The sequence below is a fragment of the Artemia franciscana genome, chromosome 18, assembly GCF_032884065.1.
Source record: "Artemia franciscana chromosome 18, ASM3288406v1, whole genome shotgun sequence".
Lineage (NCBI taxonomy): Eukaryota > Metazoa > Arthropoda > Branchiopoda > Anostraca > Artemiidae > Artemia > Artemia franciscana.
In genome coordinates this window covers 28,901,782-28,915,348 of record NC_088880.1, presented here as the reverse complement: position 1 = coordinate 28,915,348, position 13,567 = coordinate 28,901,782, and the positions used below count along the sequence as shown (strand labels likewise).

The following is a 13,567-nucleotide window of genomic DNA, read 5'->3' as shown; positions in this document are numbered from 1 at the left end:
AACAAGAAAGTAGTGTGTTAAGTATTCTCTTAAGTATGTTAAGAACTTAAGTATTTATGTTAGCAAAGTATGTTAAGTTCTTTTACTTGTACTTGCAGCAGTGGCGTGATGTCTTCAAAGTCCAGGGAGGGGGAGGGAAGTTGGAGCCAATTTTCCCAAGTCAAATGAAAATAAGAGTGAAAACTGAAAAATGAGCCATACGGTACCATAAAGACAAAGATATACTAAAGAAAACTGACCCGTTTCTGCTGATGCTGAGTTATGCAGGCTTATCTCAGTGTTGACAACATTTTTAGAGAAACTAAATTTAAGTTGAAGGGAGGGAAAACTGGGGTCTGGCGGGGAGGGCAAACTAGGGTCTAAGAAGGGCAGTTGATTCAATGCCCTAAAGCAAATTACAACCCCTAACTTGTAGCAGGAAAAGGCGCTTTCCACATCACCTGGCATACGACATTCACATGTTTCAAGGGAATTTTTTCAACCACAAGCTCCATAGAACATTCGTCGATTAGCCAAACTGGCTTATAATTGGCATTAACTTGATTATCTAGCGAAAATAAAATAATATTTTTTAAAATCCAAAAAATCCAATCCAATTTTGAATTTAATATAATTTTAATTTTTAAGAGGTTGTCGAGTATACTCTTTTGAATTCTTTGGCATAATAAATCCCGCTCCCCCCCCTTAAGGCTTTCGTAATCTTTTAAATACATTTTGTGCTGACCAAAATTAGAGATCTTCTGAACAGAAAATACTTGGAATATATATATATATATATATATATATATATATATATATATATATATATATATATATATATATATATATATATATATATATATATATATATATATATATATATATATATATATATATATATATATATATATATATATATATATATATATATATATATATATATATATATATATATATATATATATATATATATATAATATATATATATATATATATATATATATATATATATATATATATATATATATATATATATATATATATATATATATATATATATATATACATAGATGGCATTGAGGTGGTAAAATACAACTTAGTAACCTTAACCTAATTTCTCAAATACTTTTGAATTTCATAATGTAATTATTAAAGAGCAGTGAGAATTTTCATTTTGGAATCAGAAAAATCTTGACCGATTTCTCTGATTATAGAAATAATAAAAATTATCTGTAGGGGTATTAGTATTAGTAGAGATGAAGGGGATTTTAGGATAAACTCAATTTATAATAGTTTAATTAAGGAGGAGGTAAATTCGTCAATCAATAGTGATTTACATAGTTGTCCTGGAACAAGTAATAACCTTGCGAACAAAATTCGGAATAAGGTCAAAGCTGGAAAAAGTAAACGGACTGCAGCTAAACTAGTAAAATGTAACAACTAAACTAGTAAAAAAATAACAACTAAACTAGTAAAAGGTAAATTTTATGTAGGAAAAACACGGCACCGTTTAAAAAATAGGCTACGGCAACACAAAAATGCCATAGATTGCTGGCTAAAACGAAAATTCATTTTTGGAATCAGAGTAATCGGTCAAGATATAGGATTTCATCAATGATTCTGTGAAAGTCCAATTTTTATGGAAGAGATACTACTATTTGTAATTATACCCCGCGTTCAATAAGCTCATTTTAATTCATTTTTGTAATTTTTAGCGTTCAATAGGCAATGGCAATTATTGAATCGTGCCCAATAGCGCCTAAACTTATTAAAATAATTATTTACTTAGTGCACGCCAGAGCTTAATAGGTTACAGTTCGTCCTTTTCTATGTAGGAAATTCTTAGGGTATTTTCTATCAGGAAAAATAAACAAAATCTTCTTGTTGAAATCTTTCTTAAAAGGCACAATGGAGCTTCACGATTTTAAGCTAATGTGATTTTGTTCTGTTTATTTAACTCTATCTGAATCTATTTGGTACAAAGAAGGAGATTTAGACCACTAGCTTCTGACAATTCCTTCGAATCTTAAAATTACTCGCGCAAAATTATTTTTGCTGTCCAAACGGCATTCAATAGATCATAATAATTGTCCTTGTTCAATAGTTACTTGCAGTATGCTATATTGAAGGCGGGGCTAGCGGGGCTAGGTTTCGGCTGTACAAAGCTGATAAAGTCTATTTTTGGAACAGTCTATACCAGAAACTACAGTAGACTCCATCTGACTCCATTCTAACTCCGTCACTGAATTCATGCTCTCGAGATTAAGTCCATCCTTCCCAAATTTGGTAGAGATACAAGGTTTTGGCACCGAAAACAAGTTCAAAGTTGTCTTAAAATAGTACTTATTTTGCTTAGACAATTACTCTAGACAGCTTAGATTTATGAGATGCCTGTTTTTGGCTATTTTTGCGAAGAAAATAATCCCCAATCAACTTTGAGATAGTCTAGTTACCGGTTTCCATTGTTTGCTCTGTGACGATATTTGCTTGTAAAGTTATTTTGAAAGTAGAATTTAACCTTATGTTATTTACTCACTTCCGGCTCAGATGATTCTTCCAGTTGTTTCAAGAGCTCACTAAGCTTGTCCGCCTTTATTATTTCAAGTCGCTCAATGATTGTACATAAATGCTCAGTAAGCAGTTCTTTCTTCTCCTTCTTGTCAAAAAGGTCCTTTTTGGCTTCGATAAACTCTGCTTCGGCTCTTTCATACCGTTTCCTAAAAATAAACTCTGAAAGTTTCTAAATATATTCAGATTTCTAAATTTTGAAGCTTTCTTTCATTACATCCCTCTCCTTTTTATTTTTTCAGTTTTTTTTTCACTTTTCATGTATTTTATGATCAATGAACTGAATAAATAAAAAATCACCCAAATTGAGATAATATATTTGGATTTATGAGTTTCGAAGCTTTCTTTCACTTGATCTCTCTCCTTTTTATTTTTTCAGTTTTTTTCACTTTTCATGTATTTTATGATCAATGAACTGAATAAATAAAAAATCACCTATTGAGATAATATATTTGGATTTATGAGTTTCGAAGCTTTCTTTCACTTGATCCCTCTCCTTTTTATTTTTTCAGTTTTTTCACTTTTCATGTATTTTATGATCAATGAACTGAATAAATAAAAAATCACCCAAATTGAGATAATATATTTGGATTTATGAGTTTCGAAGCTTTCTTTCACTTGATCCCTCTCCTTTTTATTTTTTCAGTTTTTTTTTTTACTTTTCATGTATTTTATTATCAATAAACTGAATAAATATAAAATAACCAAAATTGAGTATAAATGCTACCACTTTCACCTACTAGGGGCTATCTGAGGATTTTTCCCCAGAACAATTTCAAAAAACATACAAACTATTCAATGATTCAAATAAGTTACTCTGGTACTGCATTTTTAGGCAACAGGACAACGAAAATTCTGAATTCTGAGGAAATGTAAGACCAACACAAAAATTATAAGGACCGTGTAGGCCCTAGGTACCACCCTTTCCTTCGTAAATTTGACTAAAATATGTAAAAATATACCAAAATCTCGATGTTTTGGTCTTTTAATTAATCACAGGCACTGGATCCCCCTTCCGACCTTCAAAATCTCTCTAGTAACTATTTACATTTGCTATACTAGAAATCAGCTTACCTCATAGAATCAACTTGTGTTCTATCTTAGGCTATTCTAAAAATAACTGCAAACGTTTCCCAAAAATTCTCACTTTTTATTCGCAAATTCATGCTTTTGAGAAGAAGACAACAATTACAGCTCCTAAACTGAACATTCAAAAAACTTGTTAATATTCTAGTCAACTTAACAAAATCGTTTGACGAAGAAAATGATTTGAGAAGAAGACGATTATTTTAAAACCCCCAAACTGAATATTAAAACGACTAGTCAACATTCTAGTCAACTTGATAAAATGGTAGATGCATTGATTTCTGAGTTTTTTCATTTTAACATCCATGATCAGAGAGTACTATCTTTTAATACAGGTCGCAAACTAAAAAAATTTTATTCAATACAGATCACAAACTAAATGAAAACCACTTTTACTTACCTTCTATATACATAGGCATGTTTATACCAAACATGTTTATATCCATGTCTAGATGCAGACATATAAGTTTAACAAATATAGATATACAACTTTGACAGTAAAGGAATGTGAAAGCAGCTTATGAACAATTATGCGACAGTTTCCGATATGACCTATCGTTTTGTGAATACGAATATGCATTAGTTAGATTAACTTACTGCGAATCACTGATGGTACTTGTCTGTTATAGCGCCTACGCCTATACAAGCTAGGTAGAACCGGTTTCTCTGATACTCATTCCTAATGAAATATCATCAAAATATGACGGAAATATAACACTTTATTAACAGAATTATGGAAACCTAGCCTATTCTTTCTACTTGGGTAGAAGGGCTGATTTCTGGGTTTTTTCATTTTAACAATTTTTAACAAATTTTCATTTTAACATTCCATGATCAGACAGTAAATGTCATTCAACACAGATCACAAACTAAATGAAAATCACTTTTACTTAGCTGTCTGAATTTTTATATTTCTGGGTTTTTTCATTTTAACAATTTTTAAAAAAAATGTCATTTTAACATCCATGATCAGACAATATTTTCTTTAATACAGGTCACAAACTAAATAAATTTCATTCAATACAGAACACAAACTAAATAAAAACCACTTCTACTTAGCTTCTATATACATAGGCGCTATACATGGGCACTATAACAGTACCCTCTGAACCTCTGCGATTATTGTGAACATAATATTTTACTTACTGTGAATCACTCAGTCGCAAGCTAGCAGCCTCGATGCTCTGTCTCAAAATGGCCACTTCATTGCTTACCAAAGCATCAAGCTTTTGCATTTCTTTTTGTATGCATTGTAGTTTTTTGGTTTCCTCTGCTGTTTTTTGTTTCCTGTAAGCAAAATTAGTTAAGGTCTCTTTTCAATCTAACAATTATTGCTGGCGGCGTACTGTTAGCTCAAACAAACACATTTGTTGTCTAACAAAATTATGTTGCTAACGATTTTTCAAAATATATTTCATTGAAAATGGCTCTTTAATTTTTCTTAAAATTGGCATACTACCAATTTCCGGCTTGAAAAAACGATCTAGTTACCATATTTATTGCATAATATTAATTATATATTAATTTGTGATTATTAGTATATGATATTAACGATTACTATTTAATGAATATAATACTTAATGAATAAACGATTACTTAATGAATATGTTAATGATTATTCAAACAATATGATTCTTAATTTTTGCTCGTTTTGAGTTTTACTCGGCTATTAATTGTAATTTCTGTTCGTTTTGAGTTTCATTTATTTATTGATAGTGATTTGTGGTAGTTTTATGCTTGGAAGATTATTCGACTTTATTTTTACTCATTCTTGGCTTAACGGAGTTCTTTACTTTTCTATGAAAGACTTGTCTTTTGTTAAAAGTTTTTAAAATTAATTTTTGTTCGGTTTTTATTGATACAGTCTTTTTCATGGAAAAAATTTTGTATATCTGTTCAGCTTTCTTCTATAGGAATCCATAGTATGGGTTACTATTAGTATGTTGGAGAAACTTTTCAACAGTTTTTAAACCTGACACAAACAGTATTTTTTAATGTAATTTTATAGCTTGTGAAGTTGACCTGAAAAAAAAACTTAATATCATGCCCAAAAGATTCCATCTATGCTTTCTGACAACCTGAATATACTTACACTCTTTTTATTTATTTAAATTGTAAGCACAGAAGTAGTAATAGTAGTATCCCCAAAAGCTTCAGCTTAATACCCCCAGTCGTTCTCAATATATTGCTGAGCTGTCTTATTGGCAACCATTTAACACGATGCCTTTTGATTTATTTTTAGAGCAACATTTAGCTTAAAAGTATAATAAGCCAATTGCATAATTATGGGGGTTGACATGCCTAATATCCCTAAAGACATAGTTGCTGGACCGTTCTACTATGCTGAACAAAATAGCTGTCTCAAAATTGTGACTGGGTGCGCTTGGGAAATGAATGGGCTTGAGAGAAGGGCTGCTTGCCTCCAATCTGTTGTTACTCTGACAAAAGGACACCAGACACTCGCAATGTAATTGGAGTGGAAGGGGGAGGACTTCCCCTTGATATATCTAGTAAAAACATTTTAAACAAGTAAAAACAAAGTAAATTTTTTTTTATTATATTTTGTTTTCACTAAAGGGCAATTTGTTTTTCTTATCTTGAGAAGGCGTGGGGGTTGTCAGCCCTACTCATGTTATTATTTTCTCGTTTTGAGTTTGTTTCAGTTATTTACCGTATGATTTAAATAAACAAAATACGTTTAAAATATATTATAAGATTAATGTAACAGTAGGCCTTTAATTTTTATTTTTATTCTCTCAGTATTTAGTTCTTAAAGTTCATCAATAATTTTCACAACAACAAATGTCCAAATTGTTAAAAAATTTAACTTGCAATCATTGATAATAATTTTCTAAAAGCTTGCGGAAATATAAGTTAATGAAATTGTTACAAGCAATGTATTGTTAAAACGACGGAAACAGATCTTAAACAATAGATACATTAGTATATAATATATTAATTTTATACTATAATATATTAAAAACAGATCATAAACAGTGCAATAAGTGCAAAATCGTTACAAGCGTATACTGGTGTTTAACGTGTTTGTACATATGCATAAATTACAATAGAAACAAACACAGTATCAACTTTAAACCAACTGAAGGCTGCAATAATTTATTCATTAAAATAATTTAATTAAACTAATAATTAATGCAAAAGATTTAATTTAAATTAATAAAAACAATTCATTAATTAATAATAGCAAGAGGAGAGCTAAAATAAGATTTTGAGTTTGTAGATTTTTTTTGGCGATTAAAACAAGAAAGAATCTCTAAAATTACTACGCCTGCCCGAGCAGGGTCGTTACTAGCCAAAATGTTTGGGGGGGGGGAACAAGAGATTTTACCAACTGGCTGATCGTTTTAACTGACTGTTTCTGTCAAAAATTAGTATAATATCCGTATAAAATAAAATACGTAAAATCACTGCAAAAGTCGATAAAACAGCTGCGTTTACCAACCAAGATTCAGATTTCGGTAAATTTTTCACTATTAACAGCATCACTACTTTAATCTTGTTTATTTAACCAAATAGAAAATTGGCAATACCTTCTGTCTCTGTAACTTACTCAGTTACACAAATACTGTTTTTCTTCCAAAAATGGGCTATTGAGCTCCTAAGAGTCCTCTGACGGATGTTTATTTACTGGTTATATTTGTAGAGGTATTTTAACCTCACAGAATTTATGAGTTTTCAGAAAGAAACCTCTACGTAACACCTAGTCATCGCTTTCTCTATAGGGGTACACTTGCACAGACAAAAGTAGACAAATTGAGAATAGGACAGAATGTATTCTTATTAACTAAAACTTATAGTTAATGATAGAAGTAAGAGATAGTTAAAATGGAAAATAATAAAAGTAAAATATTTGACAAAATTTATTAGATTAAATGGATAAAATACCAACGTAAGTACGGGTCGTTAGGACAGAAAGTGTTTTCAACACCCGTTGCTAAAAGACTACCGGACCCAATTTTAGGTATTATAGAGCATATCAAAATGAACCCACACTACTCAGGTACAGGGCCGGTCACGTATGGGGGGAAGAGGGGGGACACCCCACTCAATGTTTTTGGTCACTTGGTAAAAAAAAATCGGTAAAATCATGGCGCTTCACATCACGATTTTTCCGACGCTGCTAAAATTCTTTGTTTGATTCAGTAAAGACCGCGAAAAAACTGACATGTCATCTACAGAAATTTCGAACTTGATTGGTAAACGCAGCAGTTTTACCGAGTCCTGTTGTGATTTTACAGATGGGGCCACAATTTTCTATTTGGTTAAATAAATAACATTAAAATAATGATGCTTTTAATAGTGAAATATGTACCGAAATCTGAATCTTGGTTGGTAAACGCACCTGTTTTAACGAGTCCTGTTGTGACTTTACATATGGTGCCACAATTTTCTATTTGGTCAAATAAACAGCATTAAATAGTGATGCTCTTAATAGTGAAATATTTACCGAAATCTGAATCTTGGTTGGTAAACGCAGCTGTTTTACCGAGTTCTGTTGTGATTTTACATATGGTGCCACAGTTTTCTATTTGGTTAAATAAACAGCATTAAAACAGTGATGTTGTTATAGTGAAATATTTACCAAAATCTGAATCTTGGTTGGTAAACGCAGCTGTTTTACCGAGCCCTGTTGTGACTTTACATATGGGGCCACAATCTTCTATTTGTTTAAATAAATAACATTAAAATAGTGATGCAGTTAATAGTGAAATATGTACCGAAATCTGAATCTTGGTTGGTAAACGCAGCTGTTTTACCGAGCCCTGTTGTGACTTTACATATGGTGCCACAATTTTCTATTTGGTTAAATAAACAGCATTAAAATAGTGATGCTCTTAATAGTGAAATATTTACCAAAATCTGAATCTTGGTTGGTAAACGTAACTGTTTTACCGAGTCCTGTTGTGATTTTACATATGGTGCCACAATTTTCCATTTGGTTAAATAAACAGCATTAAAATAGTGATGTTGTTATAGCGAAATATTTACCGAAATTTGAATCTTGGTTGCTAAACACAGCTGTTTTACCGAGTCCTGTTGTGATATTACATATGGTGCCACAATTTTCTATTTGGTTAAATAAACAGGATTAAAATAGTGATGCTGTTAATAGTGAAATATTTACCGAAATCTGAATCTTGGTGGGTAAACGCAGCTGTTTTACCGAGTCCTGTTGTGACTTTTACATATGGTGCCACAATTTTCTATTTGGTTAAATAAACAGCATTAAAATAGTGATGCTGTTAATAGTAAAATATGTCCCTAAATCTGAATCTTGGTTGGTAAACGCAGCTGTTTTACCAAGTCTTGTTGTGATTTTACATATGGTGTCACAATTTTCTATTTGGCTAAATAAACAAGATTAAAACAGTGATGCTGTTAATAGTGAAAAATTTACCGAAATCTGAATCTTGGTTGGTAAACCAAACGGCCTATCCTGGATATTAAAAGAGGTGTTGGGTATTTAGCGTGCCTTTTAGCTATTTGTGATGATTGTGATGTACGTTAAAAGACAATATTGCCCTTTACTAGTTAGAAGATCACCTATCATTTACTTTCTTAATAAATGGTCATAGGTTTGAAGACGATAAGCAATCACAAGAAGATTTATTATAATTTCATAAGTTATATTTAAATTTCTTTTGTAAAGATCAAACGTTCTGAACTCGTTTAATTTTAGCACGATACTAGTTCAAGTTCAATTTATTTCCTAAAATAAACAATAGCAAGGTCAACATCCCAAAGGGCTCGATAGCCCTTTATCTGGGAAACAAATTGAAATAACTAATTAATAATAATCCTGGACATGCATCCATGAAAATATTTTGAGAGAAATTGAAGACAAATGAGCACAAGCACTAAATCTATCGATGAAAACCTACTCGTTTCGGGAGAGAGGGGGACAAGGGGACAGTTTTCTTCCAATAATTTGGAGAAAAAAATTATTATATAGCCCTTTGTGAAGGTAAGCATGCGAATGTAAGAAGACAAAATAAGGGAGAAAGGGTGAAAAAAATGATAAGCATAATTAAATAAATAGAAGTGCTAAAGAGCGTTCCAATCAAGCTGTCAAAAGCAACAACTTATGAAGACTTGAGAACTTTTAACCAGGAATTTTCCTAATAAAATATTCAAACAAAGTTCTAGAATTATAATTTTGGAGAAGAAGAAGAAAAAGAAGAGAAAAAATTTAAAGGAAGTATAAATAAATAAATGAAGATGATGAAACGGGAAGAAAAAATAAGAAAAACAAACAAAAGAAAGTGGAAAGAATAAGCGAAAAAATAAAAATGCTAAAGAACATTCGAATAGAGCCGTCTAAAGTACCAACTTAAAAAAAAAAAATTTAGGAATTTTTTCAACAAAATATACACACACAATTCTAGAATTACAATCTTTGAGAAGGAAAACGAAAAAAGAAGGAAGAAATTGTAAGGAAAGTGTAAATAAATGAAGAAGATAAAACTAAGAAAATATAAATAAGGAAGAATTATATACGGAAAGTGGAAACTACAAGTTAATAAATGAAAGTGATAAAGAAAATTCGAATGAAGCCGTCGATAGTACCAACATAAGAAGACTTAAGAATATGAAGAATATTTTTAAAGAATATGAAGAAAAAATTATAGAATTATAATTTTGGAGAAGGAAAACGAAAAATAAAAGGGATAAAATGTAAAGAAAGTGGAAAGTATGAATAAATACATGAAGAAGAAAAATGAGAGCTAAGAGCTCATATGGCACTCGTGACGAGGTCGGAAGAGCCAAGAGCCAAGAGTTCATATGGTATGAGCTCTGGCAACATTCTAAGAATCAATAGATTGCTTTAAAAGGAAAATCAGAAGCTTAATGCCGGTCGGGATTTAAAATAAGAGCTCTGAGTCAAGAGATTTTTCTAAATATTAAAAGTCATAAAGATCCGATCACCCACTCGTAAGTTAAAAATACCCGAATTTTTCCTCTCCCTTCAACCCCCCCCCCAGATGGTCGAATAGGGGTAAACGTCTTTATCAAGTCAATTTGTGCAGCTCCCTGACACGCCTACCAATTTCCATCGTCCTAGCACGTCCAGAAGCACCAAACTCGCCAAAGCACTGAACCCCACCCCCTAACTCCCCCAAAGAGAGCGGATCCAGTCCGGTTATGTCAATCACGTATCTACGACATTTATAAGCGTATTCCAAGATTTCCAGTTTCACCTCCAACTCCCTCCAATGTCAACGGATCTGGTAGGGATTTGAAATAAGAGCTCTGAGACATGAGTTTCTTCTAAATATCGAATTTCATTAAAATCCAGTCACCCGTTTTTAAGTTAAAATGCCTCAATTTTTCTAATTTTTCCAAATTAACAGCCCCTAAAGAGAACGGATTCGTTCCAATTATGTCGATCACATATCTATAGCTTGTGATTATTCTTCCCATCAAGTTTCATCCCGATCCCTCCACGCTATGCGTTTTCCAAGATTTCTAGTTTCCCAGATTTCCGGTTTCCCCCTCCAGCTCCCCCCAATGTCACCAGATCTGGCCAGGATTTAAAATGTGAGTTCTAAAGCACAAGATCCTTCTAAAGATCAAATTTCATTATGATCTGATCACCCATTCGTAAGTTACAAATACCTCATTTTTTCTAATTTATTCGAATTACTCCCACCGCCAACTTCACCAAAGAGAGCGGATCTGGTCCGTTTATTTCCATCACATATTCTTCCACCAAGTTTCATCCTGACCTCTCCGCTTTAAGCGTTTTCCAAGATTTCCGCCCCCCCCCCAATAACACTGGATCCGGTCGGAATTTAAAATAAGAGATAGGAGTTACCAGGTCCTTCTAAATATAAAATTTCATTAAGATCCGATCACTCCTTCGTAAGTTAAAAATACCTCATTTTTTCTGATTTTTTAGTTAGCTTTCCCCCCCAACTCCCTTAAAGAGAGCGGATCCGTTCCGGTTATGTCAATCAAGTATCTAGGACTTGTGCTTATTTTTCCCACCAAGTTTCATCCCGATCCCTCCACTCTAAGCGTTTTCCAAGATTTTAGGTCCCCCCCCCCGACTCTCCCAATGTCACTGGATCCGGTTGGGATTTAAAATAAGAGCTCTGAGACACGACATCCTTCCAAATATAAAATTTCATTAAGATCCGATTACTCCTTCGTAAGTTAAAAATACCCCATTTTTTTCTAATTTTCAGAATTAACCCTCCCCCCCAACTCCCCTAAAGAGAGCAGATCCGTTCCGGTTATGTCAATCACGTATCTAGGACTTGTGATTATTTTTCTTACCAAGTTTCATCCCGATCCCTCCACTCTAAGCGTTTTCAAAGATTTTAGATCCCCCCAACTCCCCGCAATGTCACCATATCCAGTCGGGATTCAAAATAATAGCTCTGAAACACAATATCCTTCAAAAAACATCAAATTTCTTTAAGATCCGATCGCTCCTTCGTAACTTAAAGATACCTCATTTTTTTCTAAATTTTCAGAATTAACCCTCCCCCCAACTCCCCCAAAGAGAGTAGATCTGTTCTGGTTATGTCAATCACGTATCTAGGGACTTGTGATTATTTTTCTCACCAAGTTTCATCCCGATCCCTCCACTCTAAGCGTTTTCAAAGATTTTAGGCCCCACCCCCAACTCCCCGCAATGTCACAATATCCAGTCGGGATTCAAAATAATAGCTCTGAAACACAATATCCTTCCAAACATCAATTTCTTTAAGATCCGATCGCTCCTTCGTAACTTAAAAATAACTCATTTTTTCTAAATTTTCAGAATTAACCCTCCCCCCAACTCCCCCAAAGAGAGCAGATCTGTTCCAGTTATGACAATCACGTATCTAGGACTTGTGAATATTTTTCCCAACAAGTTTCATCCCGATCCCTCCACTCTAAGCGTTTGCCAAGATTTTAGGTCTCCCCCAACTCCCCGTAATGTCACCGAATCCAGTCGGGATTTAAAATGATAGCTCTGAAACACGACATCCTTCCAAACATCAATTTTCACTAAGATCCGATCACCCGTTCGTATGTTAAAAATACCTTATTTTTTTCTCATTTTTCCGATTTAAACCGTCCCCCCCACTCACCCCCCCCCCCCAGATGGTCGAATCGGGGAAACGGCAATTTCTAATTCAATCTGGTCTGGTTCCTGATATGCCTGCCAAATTTCATCGTCCTTGCTTACCTGGAAGTGCCCAAAGTAGCAAAACCGGGACAGACCAACAGACCGACAGAATTTGCGATCGCTATATGTCACTTGGTAGATACCAAGTGCCATGAAAACGCAGACGAAAAAGAAGGAAGGACGAATTTCTATCCCCTCCTAGACCCTAAAGGTCAAAAAATTTTCACTCCCTCATGTAGGGTTCGATGTGGTGGTTGGCAATTACAACCACCGGGATACCAGAATGAAGATCCAGATTGGTTACTCTAAAACTGTAGCCAATCAAGGGAGGAAGTATAATCGTACCGCCCTTGGTAAGCTTTTTTTTCTTCTTTTTCATATCATTCTTTTCTTTACCTTTCTGGGCTTTATTCTATTTCTAGGAAAAATTTTTTAGTGGTATTCGAACGTCTTTTTCCCGGACCTGTTAAATTCTTCTTTATCTTCCTCATTGGTACAAGGGATTGAACGATAGTAAATAAGCTCCACCTTCCGAACATTAATGAAAAGGTGACTGGTTTACAGTGTGTCGGCGCCGACAGCGTGTCGGCGTTCGTCGCCTCACCACGGTTTGATCCGTCTATTTTTATTAATTTTATTATTTAATGTTATAGTTGATTTTCGTTTTTGTATCAATTTTTTTTTGTCTATTTTCTTTAGTGTTTACTCCCACTCTTTATATTTTTATGTATATGGGTTATAAACAAATATTATTATAATAAATGCAAGAGCATGGAAAAATATAAGTGAATG

The 13,567-nt window shown here is 33.1% G+C and overlaps 1 protein-coding gene across 1 annotated transcript in view; it reads right to left on the bottom strand.

The window, feature by feature from the left end:
- LOC136038840 (RAB6-interacting golgin-like) overlaps positions 1–13,567 on the bottom strand; it is a 132,973-nt gene that overhangs the window by 2,754 nt on the left and 116,652 nt on the right. The window contains exons 4-5 of the mRNA XM_065722254.1: positions 4,780–4,920; positions 2,516–2,696 (exon numbers count right to left, since the gene is read on the bottom strand). Of these exons, the coding sequence (XP_065578326.1) occupies positions 2,516–2,696; positions 4,780–4,920 (322 nt within the window). The remainder of the gene's footprint in view (positions 1–2,515; positions 2,697–4,779; positions 4,921–13,567) is intronic.